This window comes from Trichoderma breve, chromosome 2, assembly GCF_028502605.1.
Source record: "Trichoderma breve strain T069 chromosome 2, whole genome shotgun sequence".
NCBI lineage: Eukaryota > Fungi > Ascomycota > Sordariomycetes > Hypocreales > Hypocreaceae > Trichoderma > Trichoderma breve.
This window is the reverse complement of record NC_079233.1, coordinates 1,000,415-1,023,410: the sequence shown is the minus strand read 5'-3', so window position 1 is coordinate 1,023,410 and position 22,996 is coordinate 1,000,415. Positions and strand designations below refer to the sequence as shown.

The following is a 22,996-nucleotide window of genomic DNA, read 5'->3' as shown; positions in this document are numbered from 1 at the left end:
TACGTACATACATTCAGCAATATGATCACCTAACCAACTCGTAGGACGCCTATTCAGCCAGCACCCGAACTTTATTACACAAATATGTAGCAGTTACTAGGAAAATGTAGATATAGTAGTAGTTACTAGAGAAATATAGATATAGTAAGGAAATGTAGATATAGCAGCTACCTACTCCTTTTGTAGGCGTATGGTTCAACTCGTGGGTGCTCGAAATCTTCCCAGTCTCGGTTGTTCTGTCCTCCGCTTGCACGAGTATTCCTGACGTAAACAATATCCAGTATATTGGACATACGAAAAAAAAACAATGAGCATTTCGCTTTCGAATGCTTAGAAGAGATGTGTATCTTGTTAAGTAAGTTCATTCCAACCAATCAAGACGTGGCATTAGGTACGGTAGTCTCATGATACCCCCCCCTGACTCAACAACACCACTGACTGACGACATCACATCAGACAATTCAGGCAAATTCCAGAAAGAGGGGCAAAACGAAAAACAAAAGAAGGGAGTGCAACCTTAAAACTAGAGACTAAAAAAGGTCATGTCCTTATTTTCTGATTATTTCGTCCCACGCCCGCACCCCTTTTGCCGCGCTTCCGGATTTGTTTAATTTGTTCCTGATTATCCAAGCATGACACTACGCTCACTCACACACAACGTTTTGTGATATGTAATGACTCGACGCCAAGTGCGGGTTATTCCGATACTAGCGGCCAAAAAGGATTTGGGGTTCATCCAAATGACGAAGGTGGGCAGAAAAATTACCCGACGAGAGAATTGACATGATGGACAAGCAAGCAAGATCATTGCTATCGATTTCTTTGTTTAGGATATTGGATAACTACACCATCAAGTGCTTAGACTGGACACTCGTAGATTCCAATTCCTAGACTTTCCATTGTGATTTTTCTCTCGGTTAATGTACATACGAAAAAAAAGATCGATCAGAGCGTATCTGCCCCCAAAGAAAACAAGGCAAAGACCAGTTCCTTTCCGTAACTGCCCTCGTGTATGTTCCCATAAAGCAAAAACAAAGCCGCCAATAGTTCAAAACCTCAACTGCAGTCCAGAGCCAAATCGATTCGTTCATGCGAAAGAGCGAAGAGAAAAAGCCAAAAAAGATCGATTGATTGCAAAGTGTAGAGCGTAATCATTCATAGTAGAGATACAACAACCAGAGTCCCTAATCGTAAAATCAAAAAAATAATAATACCAAAATTATGCTTCAAGAATGACGAGTTGTCCTTTCGTCCTATGTCCATCCAATGCTTGAAAAAGCCCGGGGTCACTAGCCTTGGCCATGCCCCTCTGTTTGCTCAAAACGCCGTAAAATCCATGGATTCTTTGTGTCCTCTTTGCACCCGAAAATCGGTTTTTAACGTACACTTGTGCGCCACTGGAATGCCTGTGATTCTGTTGAATCATGGCATCACGAGATTCGGCTCGGGCTGGCTCTTTTCAAGTGAGATGCCCAGCTTTTCAGCCGAGCAATCAGCCGCCTCTTTGCCCATGTACTTCTTGAGGATGCTGTCGAAATCTCGCTCCGCAACGACTGGTCCACTTCCGGAGCACTTTGCCTTCTTGGTAAGTTCTGAGCACAAGCCATCCAGGTCAAACTCGCCATTCTGAGCCTTGGGGCATGCTTGTAGCCTTTCCCTGAGATAGACATATTAGTATATAAACTACACAAAAACTCATACTCGTGGCGACGTACCAAAGCTGGTTACAGCTCATGTTTGACTTTGTAGTGACATCTTCATCTGCGTTTTGCTTTGCATCGATTTCATCAATGAGATTGGTCTTCTTCGGCAGGTTAGGGCTAGCAGCAATGTTATAAGGAGTGAAGAAATCGGCCTCAAGCGAGTCATTAAACAAGTCGTCAAATGTGTTGTTGGTCATAACATTCTCCTGAGGCTCGCGGTAATCGCCAAACAATTGCGGGTCAAACTGGCCACCATTGTTCTGCTGGACGATCCAATCGAAGCTGTTGTTGCTGAAATCGAGACCTGAGAATTGAGCAAAGGGCCCTTCTGTGGTTGCCATGGAGGGATGCTCCTCGCCAATTGTGGTGAGGGTATCAACGGGCTTGAAACCCATGGGAGATTGGGTGAATGGCTCGGGGGATGTGCCGCACGACGAGCTCGCGCCGACATTGGAATGGGAAGATGCTGATGGGGAGCTTGTGGTGTTGTTCAAGCTGTAGTTGGCCGAGTCGACACTGGCCCGAGAGCCAGTAGCGGCAGAGCTGCTGCTCATAGACGGGGTGTGCATGTTGAACACGCCATTGTTAAACTTTGCGAGATCTTCCTTGAACTGCGCATTTCGTGCCGCCTGCTGGGAGACAACTTTGTCCAAGTTCTGGGTGGCAGCAGGGCTATTGGCCTGTTGGGAACTGGGGCTGATGGGTTGCGACATGGACTTCTGGTGCGACTTGGCAGGAGCGGGACCAGGCAGGGTTCCGAACTTGGGGAACTCAAACTGAAAGCTCACATCATTGATGTTGTTGATGGCTGCGCTACCAAAGGGCTGGGCACGGGCAGTCGGGACAGATGACTTGGGAGTAGGAATAGAAATCCTCGTCTTGTAGTGGTTGAGCTCCGCAGTGATACGCTCAACTTGAGCACGAAGCATGCTGTTCTCATGGTTGGCGGCTTCCGAAGCCTTCTCCAACTCCTCAACCTTGGTCTCAAGATCCTTGAGATGCTTCTCCTTCCTCTCTCTGAAGGCACGCTGAGCAGCTCGGTTCTGAGCCTTGCGCTTCTGTGGTGGGCTTTGTTAGTGGACAAGGATTCGAAGAATACTTAAAGGGGGGATAAAGATTGGAGCGTACCGAAGTTGGCTCTGAAGTGAGCGGCTTACGGCCAGGCTTCTTGGGGACTTTGTCGGATCCTTCATGCCTCTTGGACTCGTTGCCAGGGCTGGCGTCGTCATCCTCATCATCAGGATGGCTCCTCTTTTCGGGGCTGTCAGTTTCAGTCGAGTCGGACTTGGCGCTCATGGCACTATCCGGAACATCGCCAATCATGCTGGCTTGGGCGGCATCGTTGGCAAATGAAAAATCAAAACTGGAGTCACCAAAGTCGTAGTCGTAGTTGTCGAGGAAGGGGCTTTCCTGGAATGCAGCGCCGTCAAGGCTCTGAAGCGGATTCGTCTTGAAAGAAGTCGGGGACAGCGAGAGGCCCGTCTTTGCATTCGCCTGCTGCTGCTTGTTCGCGTTGAGAGCCGTGAAGAGAAGATTCTGCTGTTGCGGGGTCAAGAAGAAATTCGGTGGCAATGACGAGCCACTTCCAGAACCGGTTGTCGCCATTTCAGCAAGTGTCGAGTTGGGAATTTATCAATAATGGAAGCCAATCTTGACAATATCGCTGCCCTGAGAACAGTAGACAAGAGCGCCGGTCTCTCTCAGTCTCTCAGCACGGACTTGTTCGGTTCCCTCCACAGCCGCGGGTGGCGGGGAGATTGATTTGAAATGCCAGACGCTAGGGCGCCAGAGATCCAGGGGAAAAGAAGTCTCGAGAGCACAAGATGCGACGATGGGGGATACGAGCAGATAAGAATGGATGAAGAATGGCAAAAAAGGAAATTCCGGATGCACTGCACGTCACGGACAGACGTAGTGGTTATGCCCAGGAGTGTCGTGGTGATGATGTTTGGTTGGTGCAAGAGAACAACGGCTGGGAGGCAAATGAGAACGTTGGTAGCGGCTCTCCAGCGTCGTTCCTTAGCAGCTGTGGGGCAAGCGGATGGCCAGGGAAAGGGAAGACACTGGCTTTTTTTGCTGCCTGAGTCAGAAAATTTCTTCTAGGCGCTTCCGTGCGGCCTGGCAGAGAGGCAGAGAGGCAGAGAGGCAGTACGAGTAGTATCGTTAACGGTAAAACGCTGCGCACTGTGGCATGTAGAAAGAGGGGACAAGCAGCATGTGGTGATGCTGGGGAGACGACTCGACTGATGCTGGCCAGGACGAGGATGAGGAATCTTGCCGCATTTGTCAGCGGCAGCGCAGGGCGGGGCAGCGCAGCAAAAGTCGTCCGGCTCTTCAGCCCTTCCAATAGGGTGTCTGGCTAGCGTGCCGTCCAGACTCTCATTGGAGCGTTCTCGACGTCCTGCTCGGCCTGACCGCTGTCCGCTCTGCCGCGACGCCTCGGTGTCGGCCCAGAGGCTTGACAGCGCCTGTCCAGACAGTGTATAAAGCACTGTGTCGCCCGGATGGCTTCCCATCAATGGATCTTGCTTACGGAGCATCTGCGACTTGACCCGGCGGCAATATCAAGACGCTTAATGCGTGCTTCGTGCTGCCATTGACGAGCAAACACCAGGCGATATGTTTCCGCGAGTGCTCCGTCCCCTCGTGTAGACTATAACAACTCGACATCCCTATTTGCATGCGTCCCGACGAGATTCTCTCCTCTCTTTTTGCTCCCCTTCTCCCCGTTTTGCTTATTCACCTTCTCCAAGGGACGGCCGTCCGTTAGTGCATGATAGCAACATCGCCTGTCCAGCATGAACCGGGGGATACATCGATATGTACATACAGCCGACATGCGAGTACCTGGAGTACCTTGGCCGTGGCCATTGATTTCTTACCAAAACAGGCACTACAGTTGCTGACGACTTCGGTACCTGTCCCGTACTTACGAGTACCCGAATGACCATCGACCGCGAAATACAGTGCTAATCGAGCTGTGTCAGCCTGTGCCCCTTCGGCAATTGTGCTGTGTCCGACCGATATCCCCAGCAATGCCGAAAGCCAGGACTCGACAAGTCACTGTGTCGCCATGTCTCTTTTCTTGTCTCGACTTGGCTGCTCCCACCCTCATCCCGATATCCAAGACACAGCCAGACATTGCGAAAGGCATTGAATCGTCAGCAACCTGCTCGATTCCCCAGCGGCCCGTCGCCCGATGAGGTGATTTGCCATCTGATGCAGCTAGCGCTGCGCAAAGGACAGACCAAGCCAGATTCCCCCAATAACATGGGAGACCCTTTCTCTTCACGCTGCAACTCTTGTCAGACAGCAGGGGGCCACTAGCCATCGAAAAGGACACAGAAGAAGCAGATACACCGCATGCCCGCTCTTGTTAGCCGCGAAAGCCCGCAGTTCCGCACCTGTATGCTACAATCTCCGGGCGTTGAGTGGGGTTGACGACCAATTAGCGGCTGTCCCGCTTCCGGAAAAAGGACCCTTGGCTTCGTATCCCCGACATTGGAGCACGGAGTAGCATTTCGGATTTTCTCGATAATACGCCCTTGGGCGCATACGAAGCGCAAAGGCATCAATTATTGATGACAGGTTGGCCGTGTGCGTGTCAATGGCTGAGCGCTCGGCGGTTCTAGCTGTCTTTGATACTACCTAGTATCAAGATCAAGGGGCAATTGAAGCTAGAGGCAAAGTTATATCCGAAGGATCACGGAAGAATTCATGCGGCACACTCTTGCCGACGTTCGGCGGTTTTCGTCGAATTCTTACAGTACTCCAAGATTGACGACGAATGCTACTATTCCCAGCTACCACCATTACCCCGCTGTGCAACAGCCCTACGATTGGCCGAGGATCTGGATAAGGCTATTGCTCATTTTGAATTTTGGCCAAGCTCGCTGGCTGTTATCAGCAGTCGAGTATTTTCCTATATGGTCGTTAGTGTGCGCAACTAACTCAGCCGATACGAAGAATGCGACTAATGGGAGGCGACTTTATGCCCATCCGGACAATCATACGCTGTCGGCAGTTACTCATTGCATAGCTTAGCGGTTTGAGAGATTTAAAACTTGAGCCATCAGCTGGACTTGGGCCTTCATGATGAAACGAGGGCCAGATTCACGACAAAAGGGCCTTACGAATTGGACAGATTGCTTAACGACAAAATGGATGCCACAATATCATCACCTGTGGACACAAAAGAACGAATGTGCGAATTCAAATCATCAATTCCTGCCTAATGAGGCTATATAATCCCTTCGCTCTGATCCGTTTCAACGCCTGTGAAGCAATCGAAGCTTCTTATGCCAATCTAGTTGTGCTCAGCCAGCTGCTTGTGAGCCTCGGCCTTGTTGTTGTGGGCAGTCTCGTCGATCTTGTCACCAACGGCGTCCTTGCCAGCGGACAAACTGCGGATGTGTTAGCGAACTATGGACATTGACCTTGCACAAAGGCTCTCGGAATATTTGCTCCGGCTTACCGAGTGCTAACGTCGACGTTGTCGTTCTTGGCAATCTCCTTGTTGGTCTCCTTGCTCATACCAGAGGTAGCGCCCTGGACAGACTCGGCGACGTAGTTGACGGCTTGCTTGACAGTCTCCATTGTGAAAAGAGTTGATTGGTCTCGAAATGAGATTGTAAGTTGTGGTGTAGTTGAAAGTTGAGAGTAGTGAAGTTGAGTTGTGTTTGAGTGTGTGATGATGATGCTAAAATTGATCCAGAGACGGGATGTCGACGAGGTTTAAATAAACAATGGCGGAGTCCTCCAGGAACATGTAATCCCCTATGAAACCCGCATTCCGATTCATTCTGAACATTTCCATGTCATGAAAACGAGTTCCCAGAAGCCATGATCGTCACTTGTCAGGCACAATCGACACTCAATTGGCAGCGGATCCGGTGGTAAGTGGGCCAAAGTTGGACCATCCGCCAATGAGAATGGTGGCACATACGTCATTTCGACTGCCCCAGGACAAAGCTTAAATCACATGCACTCCACAATTCCCACTCTGGGCGAGCAATGACGCAAAAAACCAAGATGTACAAGCCCTCTGGCGATCGCAGCATCTTGGCTTTTGAAGAGAATCGAGTTTTGGCCCTCAAGGCAGCCGGTCGATTCACCGTAAACGATGCGGAGAACATGGAGCTTACTGGGGCAGTTAGCTCAGGCCCTGGATCTAGATCTGATTGGGACCTCTCCACAATGCACTATGACGGCATAGATTCGTCAACGAGCACCTTGAGAGTGAGTAAATGGCAGAGCAACATGTCGATGAATTGGTAGGTAATTGATGTACAGACGATCATATTTGGCACCATAGCCATGAGGAGCCGTTGTAGGACCTGCGATAACCTAAATGCAGTCGATACTATCTTTGCCATACAATATTATGTAGCCCATATAGGCGTCTTGCTGAAGCCATCACGGATGCAATCTAACCTCTGTCCGATCCCAGCGAACCATCGCAACTCTAAACACTGGTTGCATCTCGCAGTCGCATTAGCCTCGGAGCAAGGGAGATAAAAAAAACTTGGCACAACAACCGCGGTTAGGCAGGGCCGTGGTATAACAGGTTTTGAGGTCATTTGAGCGGATCAATACCCTGAATATCCCTTTTCAGACGTGGCGTAAGACGGCCAGTATCGCTTTCAACTGGTCTTAGCTACTAATCCAATAGTTGCAATCACGAGACTCACAGTCTGAACCTCTACGCCACGATAATTGACGCACATCTAAGCCACCCTATCTTGTTGGGAGCCGCGGCGCTGTGTAGTATGATATTCGGGAGAACAATGTAGAGTGCCCGGGTCTGATATGGACGTTCTACGCCCTGTTCTACGTTTTCTAGGTGAACATCCAGGCAAGCTACAGTATAGAATAGATTATTGTTACTACGCTCAACATCAAGCAATAACTCGCCTATGCCTGCTGCTTACTATGTTCTCTACTACCCCCGTTACGCCATCACGCCATATGTATCCATTCTGGACAACATTGAACTGATGTCACATGCTCAACAGCAGTTAGTAATAAAGTGTTCCACCTGTCAAGCCGAAATCATACCACTTTAATATGGTGAATGCTTGCATATGATTCGGTAAGTATTCCCGATTATAGCATCATTTAGTGATGCTGCTGTATTTCACTTCATCTCTTATTATTACCCATTTGGTATATGGCCAGGCGGCCTAGTAGAAGATAAATGAACAAGCACAGGCTCGCTAAATTGACGTGGCTCCTCCGTACATCCGTTGTATATCGTGACTTGATGGATGACATAACAATAAACATTCAATACAGAAAACACCATGAAATTCATATTCATAGGAAGCTGTTCTAGCAAAAAGTTTGCATATTGACCCTGATCCAGAAATTTACAGGGTAGGACTTCACCGTTCCCATGATGGAGAGTCTCACGTGATTGCAAAGCACTCCCCGCCCACCCCCCTCTGCCGCATCCGTTAGCCTCGTGAACCAGCACCAGCTCAGCTGCCGATTTCCATGTTCATCCCTTGAAAACAGATTCCGGAGCTTCGTACCGGAAACTTCGACAAGGACAGCGAAATCAAGATATTCGGGTTATTTCTCCACGCCGCGGACGAAGCCGGCGCCTACGCATTATGGATCTCGCATATGATCATATCCAGGAGGAAGCCTACAAGATCCCCGAGGAGTCTGGAGAGAGCTCTAAGCAGGAAGATGCGCAAACTTCCCTGAATAGCGATATCCAGGAAGCTTACAAGGCATTCTCCGCAAGCCCGTGGGGCGCCAAGATCGGAGGCTTCTTTGGTAATGTAATCAAGCAGGTATGACAACACAACCGGGCTGCCGCCGTATCACCGCTATTCGTGGCTGAGGCTCATCTGCTGCAGGGCGAATCCGTCTACACTCAAGCTTCCAAGGAGTTTGCCGAGGTCGGCGAGGATGCGCAGAAGGGATTCACCAGTTTGCGAGAAGCCGTCGTAAATAGAACCCGATCGCTTTCTCTCACCACCATCATCCCCGACTTGTCCAACGCCGAGGCCGACGATAGCCAAAGGACCCCGACGAATACAACAGCCCCGGAAGCTGGAGATGGCGCTTCCACCCAAGAGTCTGAAACTGTGCTGTCGCGCCTAAGGACTGAGGCTGCGAAGCGCTTAAAAGATTTGCAACAGGCTGAGGATGCCGCCGACGAAGCTCTGCTCAGATTTGGAAGCAATATTCGAGACTTTTTACGGGATGCGATTAGTGTAGCGCCTCCAGATGAATCAACCGAAGGCAGCCAGGTCATGTTTGAGAGCAAAGATGCTCAAGGAAAGCGAGTGATTCACACTTCAAGATTCGAGGCCCAGCTACATGTCATCCACACATCCCCGGAGAGCTTCGCTAAGGACCCGTCCGCCACGGAATATGACCAATGGACCAAGGGCTTTGACATTGATGAGCAGACTGATGAAATCAGCGGCGACTTGGCCAAATACCCCGAATTACGAGCAACTATGGAAAAGCTAGTGCCGGACCAGATTCCCTACGCCGACTTTTGGAAGAGATACTACTTCTTGCGCCATGGCATTGAGACTGCTGAGTCGCGACGACGTGATCTTCTGAAAGGTAAGCTGACGCTAATCAGATGCTGCTGTTTTTGCTTCATTAAACCTATTCTATCTAATAATCATTTCTTGCTAACACACTCTTTTCTAGCTGCGTCTACTGAAGACGAGGTTGGTTGGGACGATGACTCCGAGGAAGAAGAGGAGGAAGATGATTCCGAGGAAGACGAAAAATCCACAAAGCCTACCCCAACCGATAAATCCGCCGTTGCCGTCGGCAAGGGAAAGAAGCCCGAGTCTGTTGCTTCATCAACCACGATCCAGGCCAAAGACACGAAGCCTGATGAGTCCAGGAAATCTAATGATGAAAAATCCGAGGCGGAAACCGATGCTAGCTATGATGTTGTTGGAGCGGCTTCAGGAAAGACGAGCCAGCTGCCTAGTCAGACACCAAACAGCCCAAAGGAGCCCAAGAAGAAGGGGGAGAAGCGTGATAGTGACGAGGACAGCGACGATGATAGCGAAGGCGATGATGACGACAGCGATGAGGATTGGGAGTAAATTTGTCCCACGTTTGCTCTGTGCGTCTGCGGGTATAATTTGTTTCTTAGAGCTTGGGCACTTTGGCGTTTGGGATTGCTATCGCCTCTTCGGCAAGTCGAGTCGTCACGGCGCTGTGTACTTGTGTGTGTTTTGGATCATGCCAATTGGGATGTGCTTCCCCACAGCGGTAGCTTGCTCCCCACGTTTTCTGCTACTCGAGGTCTACCTCTTCTTCTTGGTGACCTTGATGAAGCCGTCCTCGTCAATTTCAGGGGCAGGCTTTTCCTTGACAACAGGTGCCAGGGGTGGCGCCTCATCCATATCCACATCGCCTTCATTATCTTCATCGTCCTCGCCACTGTCGCCAGACTCCCAGTCGGTATCCTGGTCCTCATCCTCGGCTTTCTTGAACATCTGATCCACCTTGGTGCCCTTTCGATTCGCGAATCGCTCGCTCAGCTTCTTGACCTCGTCGTTGAATTCGCCAATGGCGCACTCGGATCGCGCCTTGACAATGGATCTGGCAACTTCAAGACCAGAATCATCATCTGTGTTGACCTCGAACTCGTCAATCATAACTTGTAGCAGCACCGTCTCGACGTCCTCCATATCTGGTTCATCGACGGCACTGGCGGTGTTTGCAGGCGCTCCGGGCTGCGCATCGGTGAATTCAGGAAACAGATCGACGATGGCACCAGCAAACCAGTCTCGCTTGTCTGCAGAGTCGGGGCCTCCCCAGTTGTTCTGCACCGCGAGGGTCAAGGCCGGCCATAGGTGAAGGGCGCATGCCACTGCTTGTTCGAAGTTGGACTGCCGGAGTGCTGTATTATGCAGAGTTAATAAAGCAATGTCCTAAGGCCTGATTAATGCCTTTGCTCCCACTTACCCGCCGGCGGCAACTGCGCTGCCTCTGTAGATGCCATGATGCTGATGCTGGCCTTGAATGTATTAAGCGGGGATATGGAGGGGCTCAAATTCAAACGGCCTCCAGCCTGCACAAAATTTTTGGTGTTCTTTTTTTTTTTTTCATTCCCACCCGCGAATTCTGTGCTAGATTGCCTGTGCACGGACCACTAGCCTGGCGCTGAACCAAGCTCCCCGCGCTAGTACTAATGTAGTAACATACTTTTCCCAACCGACATTCGAGGATTGGGAGCCAAGATCATCCCTTGCTATATGAAGCATGACATCATGGGGGCCCCTGATGCCAATATCAAGATGCTTTGACCTCGCTGCCCTTTTTATGCCGGTGCGTCGGTCTTCGTATTTTCCCGTCTCTTAATTAGAAGGTGCTGTCCCTTTTATACTCGTATTCTCTATAAACCAGCGATCCGCACGAATCGATGGGACCTGGAGGACAAACGAGATCGCCATGAACAGGCTTAACACGACGTCGGTTTCTCTGGCCGTAACGCCAACGGTGGTTTCCACCTTGTTTTCACACGTATGTATAATTCAATGGCGACGAGTCTGATATTGCTGGCGTTAAATTTCAAGGAGAAGAAGGGACTCCTTTTGGATTTTTTCTCAATGAATACAATTGTGCTAACTCGTGCTCTGCCGGGGCGGGATGTTTGTAGTACCTGAACAAGAAGAACTTGAAAGAGCACCCGACCACGCATCTGTCGTACGACGAGGGGCTGCACCTTATTCGATCGTTCCTCGAGTATGCCTCTCAACACACTGTCGAAGAGATTCAGGGATTCACGGGCCAATGGGTCCCGCACCCGCAATGGGTCAAGCTGGAGAGCGTGACCATTCCTGACGAACACCTCGGCCGAGCAGCAGAATTAATCGAGGGGGAGCTGGGACCTGATGGCATCCGACAGGTTGGCGGCAGGAAATGGTGGCACTGGCGAGGTCCGAAAGGTCCTTTGGAGGCCGAGTGGATTGAGATGCGAGCGGATGCCAATGAGCGGAAGAAGAATAACGAGCCACTGCGTCGTGTGATGCTTTATGTACACGGAGGTGCTTATTATTTTGGGAGCGTCGACGAGCATCGGTATCAGTTACAACGCCACGCGAGAAAGCTGAAAGCTAGAGTCTTTGCACCGCGGTATCGACTGGCTCCTCAATTTCCGTTTCCATGTGGCCTCCAGGATTGCGTGGCAGCTTATCTATATCTGCTGACAATCCAAGACCCGAGCACGATCATCTTTGCTGGAGACTCGGCAGGTGGTGGTATGGTAACGTCCATGCTGTGCCTTCTTCGAGACCAAGGCATTCCATTGCCCGCCGGTGGCATTCTCATTAGCCCTTGGGTTGACTTGACGCACTCGTTTCCAAGCGTTGCCCTCGAGACACCGCTGGATTACATACCACAGTCAGGGTTCCACCATAAGCCATCCAGGGCGTGGCCACCGCCTAATGACGATGATGTGAGGATGCTCAAGGAAGAGGCGGACAAGCGCAAGAAGAGCGACAAGAAACGAGCTCCGTCTACGGCTGAGCTAGAGCAGAAGCAGCAGGACCCCGTGGTTCCGATAGTTGATGGCGAAACCGGCGTTCATATTGATAGCGCTGGTGTTCACACCGAGACGGAAAAGTTTTTGACCGTTACAATCGATGGAGAGCTGATCACCATGAAAGACCAGATTCAAGTGAGTTCCAATTTGTTTACCGCTGAATGGAAATGGAGCCTAACCTCTGCTAGATGTATACAACAAATGCTCTTCTATCACACCCGTTGGTGAGCCCCGTCAAGCAGCCGACGCTTGGTGGACTGCCACCTCTTCTAATTACTGTCGGAGGTGGTGAGCTTCTTCGTGACGAGCAGATTTACTTGGCTCACAAGTGCGCCAACCCGACGAAATACGCACCGCCAGACGCGGACTTGACGGATCACGGAAGGAGACTACTAGCCAAGTATAAGCCTACCTATGTGCAGCTCCAAGTGTGGGACGATCTGTGCCACGTTGCTCCGACTTTGAGCTTTACAAGCCCTGCCAAGTACATGTACAGGTCGATTGCGCAGTTTGGAGCCTGGGCCCTAGCGCGTGCTCAGAACAGAGATATTGAGATTATGGATGACGATGCGATCTCCGTCATCACGAGCTCTGGCTCTGATACAGAAGCTGGGGGGCAGGAAGAACAAGACCAGAATAAAGACAAAGAGCCAGCGGATGAATTGACCCCATCAGAGGTTGGAAGAGCAGGAGATCCGCTCCCACCATTCAAGAATTATATGATTCGACAGCGAATTGCTCGGAATGGCGCTATTTTGCCTCTTCCACTGGAAACAGATCTGCCTGGATGCAACATGAAGCCTGAAGAGATTGGAATCATTAAAGAAGGCCCTGTTAGAAAGTGGCTAGAAACCAAGGGCACATGGGACCACAAATATGCCAGTGCCAAAGCCAAAACGCATAAAAAGATTATTAAAGAAATGATTGTTGGTTATAAAGATTTTGGCCCGGATGAGCGTCCGCCGCCAACTGCACTGGCTGGGCGAATACCCCTGGGCACAGAGTTGCAGCCAGGGAAGAGAAGAAAGAGTTTCGGCCTAGCCATCTGGTCCCTTTGGGGATCAAAGCATGACGAGATGACGGTGGAGAGAGAGCAGAAAGCTAATTACGAGCCCGAGATGCAAGCCGTTACTCCGGAGTTGACTAACGAGGTTCCGTTGGACTCTGGAGGCGACAAACGTGGGCATAGCCGCAGACCTTCCCGTCAGCGGATTGTGCGAGATGAGCATCAGACTGGCAGCGAAGAGACGGAGGGGGAAACTGTTGTGGAGCAATTGATTGCCATGCGCCGAGAGCAGGAGGCAGCTCACGATGGGCTTCTCAGCCCGGATTATTCGCCTGACACGGGCGTGGCTGGAAAGAGGCCGTTCCTCGACGGCATCGCCTTGCCGTTCAGCATTAAGAATGACGCAGAAACGGCGAGCATGATTACGCTCAATTCAGCAATGACGCCTGGGTCGCGACCTATGAGCCCTTCGCCTGGACCGGCATTTGTTGGCGTGACGGACTCCAAGGCAGAATTGGTTGAGGAGAAGCCGACTGCTAATGGGGTGGCTGAAGATAATGAGAAGGTCGAAGCAGAGCGTCCGGGCATTGAGACTTTTGTGACAGCTCAAGAAGACTTGCCGCAGGTCAAGATAGAGACGTGAAAGAGATGGGAGATGTGAATAATTTCAAGAGAAGGGAATAATGGGAGAAGATGGAAGGCAAGAAGGCCAGCCAGTTAGCGAGCAAGCATATACTTAGTGATATCCTGGCCACATCAATAGTGGCGCTCTTTATTTTACTTAAATTTGAATTTGGATTTCTTTTTGCTCTCTACCTCTCTTTTCCTTTTGTATGGTGTATGTTTAGATACCGTAACTAATCATACATGGCCGTGATGGTATCCTTTCTTTCCTCCCCATTCACTGTTTTGACTCCATCATACATGGTGGTGGTACAATGTTCGTAGGGTGTATATATACAACTTTAGCAGAATACCCTTGACTTCTGCCGTAGATTTATTCGTAGTTGTGCCCTCTTCTTCTTTCATCTCGCATAGTCGTATGATTCATAGAAGACACTTAGTCAACTCCGTTATATCGCTTCCACTGCTCGACGTAAAAGTAAGGATCCTGAGGACCCTTACTCAAACCCTTGTAATCACCAGGCTCGGAACGAACTTCTCTGCTCACAAACGGAGTGAGCTGCCAAACTCCAATGTTAGTCTCTCTTTCTGCCAATGCCAATTGCCCTGCCCGCTTTGATGTATTCTTTTTCGTACCTTGGACTCGCTGAGATTCTGGGGCACGACGTATGTGCGCACTTTGCTCCATTCGATCAAATATCCTCCGTATTTGGTGTGGCGACCCATGGAGCCCGTTCGGTTGCCCTTGTAGAAGCCGCGGCCGACGTCCTTGGTTGTGAGCTTGAGGTGGCGGTATTTGCCCACGCTGAGGATTTGCGTGGGTCTCATGATTGCGGGAGAAGGCGAGGAGTCGGACGATGAAGAATGCGAAGTTGCGCTGTAGGGCAGGCTTGGGAATTGGTGGGTTTGTGGTTCGAGATGCTGTGAATTGAGAGGTTGTTTCGCAACATTCAATTGCATCTTGAATTTTTGGGTAGAGGGTGCGCTTGTTCGGCTTCCGGCGTTCTTCCGGCGCCGGTTCGTTTTGTGCCGCTCAACAATTGGAGCTCTAAACGTTGCCGCTAATGGCAGCGCCTAGAGAGTTGTCACTTTCTGAGCTTCTTATGCTGCGAGCTTGTGCCATTTCATCGATTTTTCACAGGTCAAAATGTATATTCGATTGATGATTTAATTGTTATTTTCTGAATCTCACCTCATATTATTTATTTACCTCAGCGTTTGCCAGAGAAAGCCTCATACATCCCCGGTCTACAAAGTTTCAAGGTGGGCTGCTTTGCGCCGCAACGAGGGGCAGCTTTTGCTCTTGAGTGATGCTAACGCTGCTCCACCACCTCTAAGCAAGTTGAAACCAGTTGCGCAATTCCGATCTGAATGCGAAGCTCCTCGGCACGAAACAGACGCCTGGCCTATGTCTTCTCGACGCCGAACTAATCACCATGGATGGCTACCCTTTGGGAAGCCTCGATCATAATGTGCCGCTGATTGTGGTCTCGGGGTTGAGTTCGGATCCGCCAGACCAGCCTGCCAGGGCTAATGGCCAGGGCGTCCTTCTTCGGTCTGATCTACCGCCTCTCGAGGGAAAGGAAGCGAACTTTTTGGAATCCTACTTTGAAGAGGTGGACGAGCGCGGGAAGTCATGGACTGTGGTCACGAGGGAAGAGCACTTCAGACTTCGTGTCAAGACCGTCGGCAGGGTAAGACGAGTTTGCATGGGAGCCGAGCCGGTTGCGCAGCGCATTTCTGATATGAATATAGACTTTTGTCCTTCCATCGCGACGAGCGACGCTGCCTGAGACTATCGAGCCGTTGACAACCGCCCCGATTCTACACTCGCCCTTTTCGCCGCTCAGTCCTTCTTCGGCTCTGTACCCTGATGGACTGATGAATGCGCAGTGGATCAAGAAGCACCAGGAGGAAATACCCAGCATATTCGTGTGCTTCCACACCTTGACTAGCGATTCGAAGATTGCTGTGCAACAAGACAATCGGTTAAAGTCTGCTCTTAATGGTATGAGAGCGACTTTGGTTGAATCGGGATACAAGACACGCCTGGTTGTCATCATTCTCGGCGATGCGGAGGCTAAGACTAATCTGACTGCCGAAATTATACAAGATCGACTGGAGGGTGTTAGAAGGGGAACTGGTTTAGACCCTAAATCGATTTTCTATATTCCTCCCCAGGAATCGCCGTCGGAATTGAGGAGGGTGATGGATAGTATTTTCGCTCTGCTATACAACACGGCCATCGAGTATTATCGAGATCTCGGGAGACATGCTAGGAAGAAGAGATCCCGAGGAATCGTCCCTCAGCCGACGTTACCACCTACTTCTGGAACATCGCAAACATTGTCATTGCCAGATTGGAATTTCCGTTATGATTTCAAGTCTGCTATTTTCGCCGAGTTTCGCCAAGAAATTGACGCAGCGATTCGATCTTTTGAGCAGGCGTATGAGATCTTGCTTGGCCAAGACGTGCTCGACATCATCCCCAGCTGGAGCCCTCGCTGGAACGAGGCACGACTTCTTGCGGATATCATATCTATTCGCTGTCTACGGCTGCATTTATGGATGGGGCAAACGAGCCTGGCAGTTAGGAGATGGCAGTCTCACCGTGACCGCATCAGTGACTTCGTTGACCGCCGAGGAAGAGGCACTAACAACTATGGCTGGCAAGCTTGGGAATCCCGGTGGGCAATGGTGATGGCTAACATGATTGAGATGGTCGAAGTTCCGGGCTTAGGGCCTTCAACCATGACGATTTTCCTTCAGCCAGAGAAAGCTCTCTTTGGAGAGCGATTGCAGCCCTGGGAATTATTGCATCATACGGGTTATTGGTACCGGATAGCTGCGCGCCATCTTGGAGCTCGCAGAACATTAGCCCATAGGATACCTGACGATGATAGAGGAGCGCCGGACGCTTCGCCTGCATCGAGGGTGGCGAGCAAGGCGATTCGCTACGATACATACATGTGTCCTCCGCCTCACGAGGAATATCCGTTGAACGGGAACGGAATCAATCATGCACAGCTAATGATAGACTGTCTTCTCAATGCAAGGGGACAGTTTCAAGCGCGGAAGCAGCACCGAATTGCGGCAGAGATATCCCTAGAGTGCGCGAGAGAAATGGCGACATTGGGGAGCTGGAATGAAGTGTTGGCCATGCTTAGGCCGTTGTGGGAAGATAAATCTTTCCGCTCCGAATGGTGGTTAGACATCTCTGAAGATATCCTGTGGGTAATGAGGCGGGCGGCGGCGGAAACTGGGCGGGCGGATATTGTGGTCGCAATTGACTGGGAACTAATGAATGAGCGTAAGTTTGATTTGATGCCGTTGATACATGTGCTTGGAGCTACGCTAATACTTGACATTCAGGGTTTACTCGAAGAAAAAACTGGCACTATGATCTGGCCAAGTCATTAGATGGGGTATCATCGACATCTAGGCCATTTATTACCATTTCGGATGACGTAGCATCGTCTTTTATATCAACATCCTTTGCTTTCCGTTCTAAAGAGGGCAGGGCTGGTGAGACGTGCTTGGCTCAGCTGTCGCTAAAGTCTGAAGCGCTTCAAGCAGCTGCGCCAGTTACTTTGTCTTCAGTCCGGGTCGAATTCGAGGGACACCTTAAACCGATCACGCTTATACACGACTCTGACTTGCCGACGAATTCTTCCGAAACTCCTGTTTCCGTAACCCTCGTAGCTTTGACGGAGCAACTTGGGGGAGATGCCAAGGAAAGTGATGAAAGTGAAAAGGAGGACAAAAATGATGGAGACGGAGACGAAGACAAGGCAAAGGACGAAGACGAAGTCGAAGACAAGGACGATGAAAAGGAGGGTCAACTGACTGGCAAATGCGATCTTACGCTTAGACCTGGCCACAGACGGGTTTTTGAGATGAACATACCCTTGCGAGAACCAGGGCAGGCGTCGGCATCTCGCGTGGTCTTGACTTACAAAACCGAAACCTTTGAGTTGGATTACACGCTGTCATTGTCAGAGTCTGGCAAAGTCACAGGATGGTTCGTTCAAGGTGTGACAAAACCACGGCTGTCGAGACCTGACAGTCACGTTTTACATATACAACCAAGGCCTCCAAAGATGAAACTGAGGCTGGTAGAGCCCCTCGGCCAATTCTATGCGAATGAGCCGATTCCACTGCGGATTGGCTTATACAACGAAGAGGACGACTCTGCTAATGTGAAATTGGATATTCGCATCGTCGGAAAGGTTATTCCTCGGTTCCGAGTGGACGCTGGCGAACACAAACGAGAGGTAGATACCGCTGAAGAAGAGTCGCAAGTGACGGGGCTCGCCCTTGGTCACATTGGCAGCTCTTCGTCGTTGGAGTTGTCGATCCATCTTGACCCAGCGCCAGCGCCTACAGCGTACGAAATACAGATTCGGGCGGATTACCACTTGGAATCAGACGCCGCAACGCCGATTGTCCAAGTGCTGCCGATTCACCTGAATATCGTGAACGCGTTTGAAGCAAATTACGATTTAATGCCGCGGCTTCACCCAGATCCCTGGCCAAGCCTGTTCGACTATGAAGACCTGCAAGATGTGTCTGATGGCGATGTTGTCCAGGCCAGGGGCCTTGCGCAGCAATGGTGCCTGGTCTGTCACTATGCATCATTCGCTACAGAAGACCTGGATGTAGTTGGTCTAGATCTGGCAGTTACGGCTGTGACGCCTGGCGGGCGGTGTCAGGTCGTGAACCAGCCCGAGCTCTCAGCAGATGGCATGATTGTGGCTCCAAAGACAATGTATGAAGCTCGATTTGGTCTGGTGGCGCAGAAGATTACGTTGGACGACAGGCATCCCGTCGCAATTGACCTGGCGTTTGTAGTCCGCTGGCGACGACGACGGCAATTAGCAGATGGCGAGACCAACACAATCAATGTCACGACGATGACGGTTGGACAGTACATGGTGCTTGGGACAGAGCCCAGAGTATTGGCATCGGTGCTTCACAGCTCGCAGGAGCAGGCAGGCTTGGTTCGACTGGACATTACGATTGAAAACCCGTCCAGCCATTTCTTGACATTCGGATTGGTGATGGAACCGAGCGATGCTTTTGCTTTCTCTGGATCGAAGCAGACGACGGTGCATCTGCTCCCCATGTCAAGACGCACCAAGACGTATCGCCTGCTGCCGCTTGCACGAGGCGTCTACATACGGCCGGGATTGGTAGTGAGGGACAAGTATTTCCAGAAGGTGTTGAGGGTTATTCCAACAGAGGGGATGAAGATTGACAAGGACGGGCTGCTGGTATGGGTTCCGCCAGCGCCAGAAGCAGAGGAGAAGGCGGAGGGATAGGTACCCGATGAATACGCAAATGCAATACGCAGAATCTCCAGCATTGATTTTGTCTAGACTAGATAGGGGAAATGATTTCACGCCGTCTGACTCCAAACTGCTCCCCCCTTTGTCTGCAAGTAGATGCAAACGTCGGTACTCTGTGAACAGGCTAGATGTTAGCCTAGCCGACAGCCGTGAGGAAATACCCGTGACGTGACGCGGTGATAATAAAAAGGCGAGTGCAAAATCCGGCATCTTATCAATTATTTCGCTCGGCCACGTACTCGCGCACAACGAATGAAGAGCGAAGTGGTTGTGGGCGCGGACAATGTGCGGTTCCTTGTTCCAATCTGAAGCCGATAAACGCGGAACTTAGACAACACCGAGAAGGTGTGCCTGAGATCTAAGATTGAGGGGGGAAGTTGGGCTAAGCTTTTGCGGGTGGAGATGCGGTTCCTTGTAAGAATGTGGGTTCTGGGCCTTTTATTAGCGGGTTTGCGAAGCTTGGTGTAGGATCTGAGGAGTGTGTACGCGTATGTATGTATGGATTTAGAAAAAGGATTTTTAGTACGTGAAGTTGTGAATGAACTGTAAGTTTGGTATATCGATCCTTCTTTGTTGATGTTACATTTCTACTGCATGTTTCTTGTGAAAGCGGTATGATGCATTTGCTGTTACACTGGGAAACTCAACACCAACTCTTCCATATCGTGTGTTGATTTCCATTATAACAATTAATGCTCCCCTGCTCCCCTGCTCCATACCAGCGGCAGCTAGGTTATTCTCCCGTAGAGTATTAGAAACCTTCGCACACCCCCTCTCAATCCAAATCTCTTCGATCCTCGGACATCGGTCAAGCTCCAAGTCCGCGTCTTACTACCACGTTTCCTAGGGTCAGCTGGCTCTTGGGGCCACTAAGCTGCTTCAGGCGTCATTCACCCTTTGAGTCATGAGCAGGATTTACAGACTAAAAAAGCCGTAGTTGGTGATTGGTTCGGGGCGGCACGAAAGGTTAAAAAAACAATAGAGCCCGCCCCAAAAAAATCATTAATGCTTTAATTTCCGTGTAAGGGGAGGAAGGATTGCAGGAGGGTGGAGTTATGCTTTGTCATTGATTGATTTTTCTAAGAGGCTTGGAAGAAGGGAGGGCATATTGTATCGTGAAGAGGTTCGCCACGTCTTTCTTTGTGGGGATGAGAGGGGGCGTGTGAGTCTTGCCATCTGCCGCATTGGATGGAGTGAGTTTGCCGGATTTAATTAACGGCTTGATAAATTCTTTTTCTTTTGCTCTTGTTTGTACTAGTCTTGCTCGGTAAATAGGACTGGACTCTAGAATTAGTGTGCATCTCATGGGCTTGAGTCATTCCGATGGCCGAGACGGTTTTTACGGTGAATGATGAGACGATGGTTTTTGTCGCTAGGGGGTGTGTGGGTTGGATTTGATGTGATGTGACTGTTTGGTATAAGGCTGAAAAGGTGTACCACATTCTTGATTTTCGTATTTCCTTTATTATCTACCCTCTGCACCTTGCATTGGCCAGGGAAGTGAGACGAAAGAAGGATAAGACGCAGCCGATCGAGAGAGGCTGAAGCGCTAGCAGTGATCGGTTTTCAGCCTAGATCGCCTCTTCAGCTCCTTTTGTTGGAGGACTTAAAAAAAAAACTAACAGGGAGCCAACTTGGTTTTCTTTTTTCTGTTTTTCTCATTCCGTTATTTCATACACAAAGCGAGTTAGAGATGTCTTCAGCATCGCCAACTCCGCGTCTTTCATCAGACAAGACAGAGCGCGGCTCATTGCCACCGCCTGTGAACCACGACAACGACGATGTCGAAAAGGAAATCGCCGTGACGGGAGAGGATGTCGTGACGCAGGAAAAGGACGGGGGCGTCATGGAAGATGTCACCAAGACGACAACCTCGGCGACGAACCCTGCAGACAACTATCCCAAGGGACTCAAGCTCGTTTCCATCGTCTTTGCCTTGTGCATGGCTATTTTCCTTGTTGCGCTGGATCAGACCATTATTGCGCCTGCGCTGGGAACGATTACTGCGAGGTTTCAGAGTGTGAAGGATATTGTGAGTGTGCATTATTTTTTCCTCTAATTATTTTCTTCTTCTCGTGTCGTTGAGATCTGATATCAATTGCTCCTTTTGCATATTGTTATGCAAAATAACTGACTCTTTAATTCAGGGCTGGTATGGCTCTGCCTATCTTCTCACCACCACGGCCCTGCAGCCAATGTACGGTGCCATATACAAATACTTCAACGTCAAGTGGACCTATCTCGCCGCCATCTTCATCTTTGAAATCGGCAGTTTGCTCTCGGCTGTAGCACCTTCATCCAAGGCACTTATTGTTGGACGAGCTATTGCAGGAGTAAGTTTCCTTTCGAAGCATATGCTATAGTAGCTTAATATCAAGGTGCTGACTGAGACGGCTAGATTGGAACGGCGGGCTTGTTCTCTGGCTCCATCGTCATCATCTCTCTATCAAGTATGATTCCTAATCAAACTCCCTTTCCGTTGTCAACATAAAATATCAGCTTGCTAAACTAGATTCTTTCTGCAGTGCCCCTCGACAAGCGTCCCCTTGCCTTTGGTCTCATCGGTGGCATGTGGGGAATCGCCTCCGTCGCCGGTCCTCTCCTCGGTGGTGCTTTCACCGAAAACGTCTCCTGGAGATGGTGCTTCTACATCAACCTCCCCATCGGTGGCCTCGCCATGCTCATTGTCGTCCTCATCCTGCACGTCAACCGCAACTCGGAAGATACGCTCAACATGACCGTCATGGCCCGCATCCTCGAGATCGACATCCTTGGCACGGCCATCTTCATCCCCGCCATTGTGTGTCTCCTGTTGGCTCTGCAATGGGGTGGTTCGGAGTATGCTTGGAGCAATTCAAAGATTATCGGCCTCTTTGTCGGCTTTGGCCTCATGATTGCAATCTTTATTGGGATCCAGTTCTGGAAGGGCGATAAGGGAACTCTTCCACCGCGCATGTTCAAGGACCGCAATGTGCTCCCTGCCATGCTCTTCAGTCTGTTTTTCGGCGCCGGCTTCTTCCCTCTTGTATACTATCTTTGTGAGTTGCCTCTCCACAACATCAACGATAGCAACCCAAACAATTTGTGCTAACCGAGTCAACAGCCCTCTACTTCCAAGCCATCCAGGGCGTCAGTGCCGTCACGGCCGGTATCAAGATCTTGCCGCTGCTACTTTCTACTGTGCTCATCTCGGTCCTCTCCGGTGGTCTCATCTCGGTCATTGGTTACTACAACTACATCATCATTCCATGCATGATTCTGTATACCGTCGGAACGGGCCTGCTTACGACTCTCGACGTCCACAGCCCGCTCAAGGAGTGGTTCGGCTACCAAGTCATTGCCGGTTTGGGCATCGGAGCTGGTTTCCAGACTGCCGTCTTGGTTGTGCAGACGGTCCTCACGCAGGAATGGGTTCCCATCGGCACTGCCTGTGTCCAATTTTTCCAGGTCCTGGGAGGAGCAGTTTTTGTTGCTGTTGCCCAGACTCTCTTCCAAAACGGACTCATCCACCAGCTTGAAAAGGACAACCTCGGTATCAACCCTCAGCTCTTCATCAACAGCGGCGCCTCCGAGATCAAATCCGTGCTTGCAGGGATCAACCGCCTTGATGCATTTGACGCTGTACTGAAGGCATACATGCTGGGCCTGCGCCACACTTATTACATTTCCGTTGCTTGTGCCGGATGCGCATTCCTGTGCTGCCTGGCATTCGAATGGAGATCTGTCAAGAAGGGCGTGGATGGTAAGAAGACTGAGATGGCACCGGCCATGGTATAATTAC

At 50.4% G+C, this 22,996-nt stretch overlaps 8 protein-coding genes across 8 annotated transcripts; 4 read left to right on the top strand and 4 right to left on the bottom strand.

Annotated features, from left to right (window-relative positions):
* Positions 1-1,422: 1,422 nt before the first annotated feature.
* T069G_02571 (transcription factor PAP1 domain-containing protein) lies at positions 1,423-3,308 on the bottom strand (the record flags this gene model as incomplete). Its single annotated transcript, XM_056169781.1, has 4 exons — positions 1,423-1,657; positions 1,716-2,007; positions 2,062-2,761; positions 2,832-3,308. 4 exons carry the CDS (start codon positions 3,306-3,308, stop codon positions 1,423-1,425), a joined length of 1,704 nt encoding a protein of 567 aa, XP_056030673.1.
* A 2,701-nt stretch (positions 3,309-6,009) lies between these two features.
* T069G_02570 (glucose-repressible protein grg1 domain-containing protein) lies at positions 6,010-6,299 on the bottom strand (the record flags this gene model as incomplete). Its single annotated transcript, XM_056169780.1, has 2 exons — positions 6,010-6,106; positions 6,178-6,299. 2 exons carry the CDS (start codon positions 6,297-6,299, stop codon positions 6,010-6,012), a joined length of 219 nt encoding a protein of 72 aa, XP_056030672.1.
* Positions 6,300-8,317: 2,018 nt separating this feature from the next.
* Positions 8,318-9,790, top strand: T069G_02569 (BSD domain-containing protein; the record flags this gene model as incomplete). The annotated part of the gene is made up of 4 exons (XM_056169779.1): positions 8,318-8,503; positions 8,570-9,290; positions 9,381-9,525; positions 9,583-9,790. The coding sequence occupies 4 exons, from the start codon at positions 8,318-8,320 to the stop codon at positions 9,788-9,790; spliced, it is 1,260 nt and encodes a 419-aa protein (XP_056030671.1).
* A 204-nt stretch (positions 9,791-9,994) lies between these two features.
* On the bottom strand, positions 9,995-10,695 carry T069G_02568 (pre-rRNA-processing protein TSR2 domain-containing protein; the record flags this gene model as incomplete). The annotated part of the gene is made up of 2 exons (XM_056169778.1): positions 9,995-10,593; positions 10,659-10,695. The coding sequence occupies 2 exons, from the start codon at positions 10,693-10,695 to the stop codon at positions 9,995-9,997; spliced, it is 636 nt and encodes a 211-aa protein (XP_056030670.1).
* A 449-nt stretch (positions 10,696-11,144) lies between these two features.
* T069G_02567 (alpha/beta hydrolase fold domain-containing protein) lies at positions 11,145-13,886 on the top strand (the record flags this gene model as incomplete). Its single annotated transcript, XM_056169777.1, has 6 exons — positions 11,145-11,216; positions 11,353-11,730; positions 11,782-11,828; positions 11,919-12,372; positions 12,426-12,565; positions 12,623-13,886. The coding sequence occupies 6 exons, from the start codon at positions 11,145-11,147 to the stop codon at positions 13,884-13,886; spliced, it is 2,355 nt and encodes a 784-aa protein (XP_056030669.1).
* Positions 13,887-14,303: 417 nt separating this feature from the next.
* T069G_02566 (mitochondrial ribosomal protein l27 domain-containing protein) lies at positions 14,304-14,695 on the bottom strand (the record flags this gene model as incomplete). Its single annotated transcript, XM_056169776.1, has 2 exons — positions 14,304-14,426; positions 14,504-14,695. The coding sequence occupies 2 exons, from the start codon at positions 14,693-14,695 to the stop codon at positions 14,304-14,306; spliced, it is 315 nt and encodes a 104-aa protein (XP_056030668.1).
* Positions 14,696-15,303: 608 nt separating this feature from the next.
* On the top strand, positions 15,304-19,188 carry T069G_02565 (gryzun, putative trafficking through golgi domain-containing protein; the record flags this gene model as incomplete). Its single annotated transcript, XM_056169775.1, has 4 exons — positions 15,304-15,561; positions 15,623-17,177; positions 17,240-17,888; positions 17,958-19,188. 4 exons carry the CDS (start codon positions 15,304-15,306, stop codon positions 19,186-19,188), a joined length of 3,693 nt encoding a protein of 1,230 aa, XP_056030667.1.
* Positions 19,189-20,908: 1,720 nt separating this feature from the next.
* On the top strand, positions 20,909-22,992 carry T069G_02564 (major facilitator superfamily domain-containing protein; the record flags this gene model as incomplete). Its single annotated transcript, XM_056169774.1, has 5 exons — positions 20,909-21,247; positions 21,363-21,548; positions 21,614-21,665; positions 21,741-22,253; positions 22,319-22,992. The coding sequence occupies 5 exons, from the start codon at positions 20,909-20,911 to the stop codon at positions 22,990-22,992; spliced, it is 1,764 nt and encodes a 587-aa protein (XP_056030666.1).
* Between the last annotated feature and the right edge of the window lie 4 nt (positions 22,993-22,996).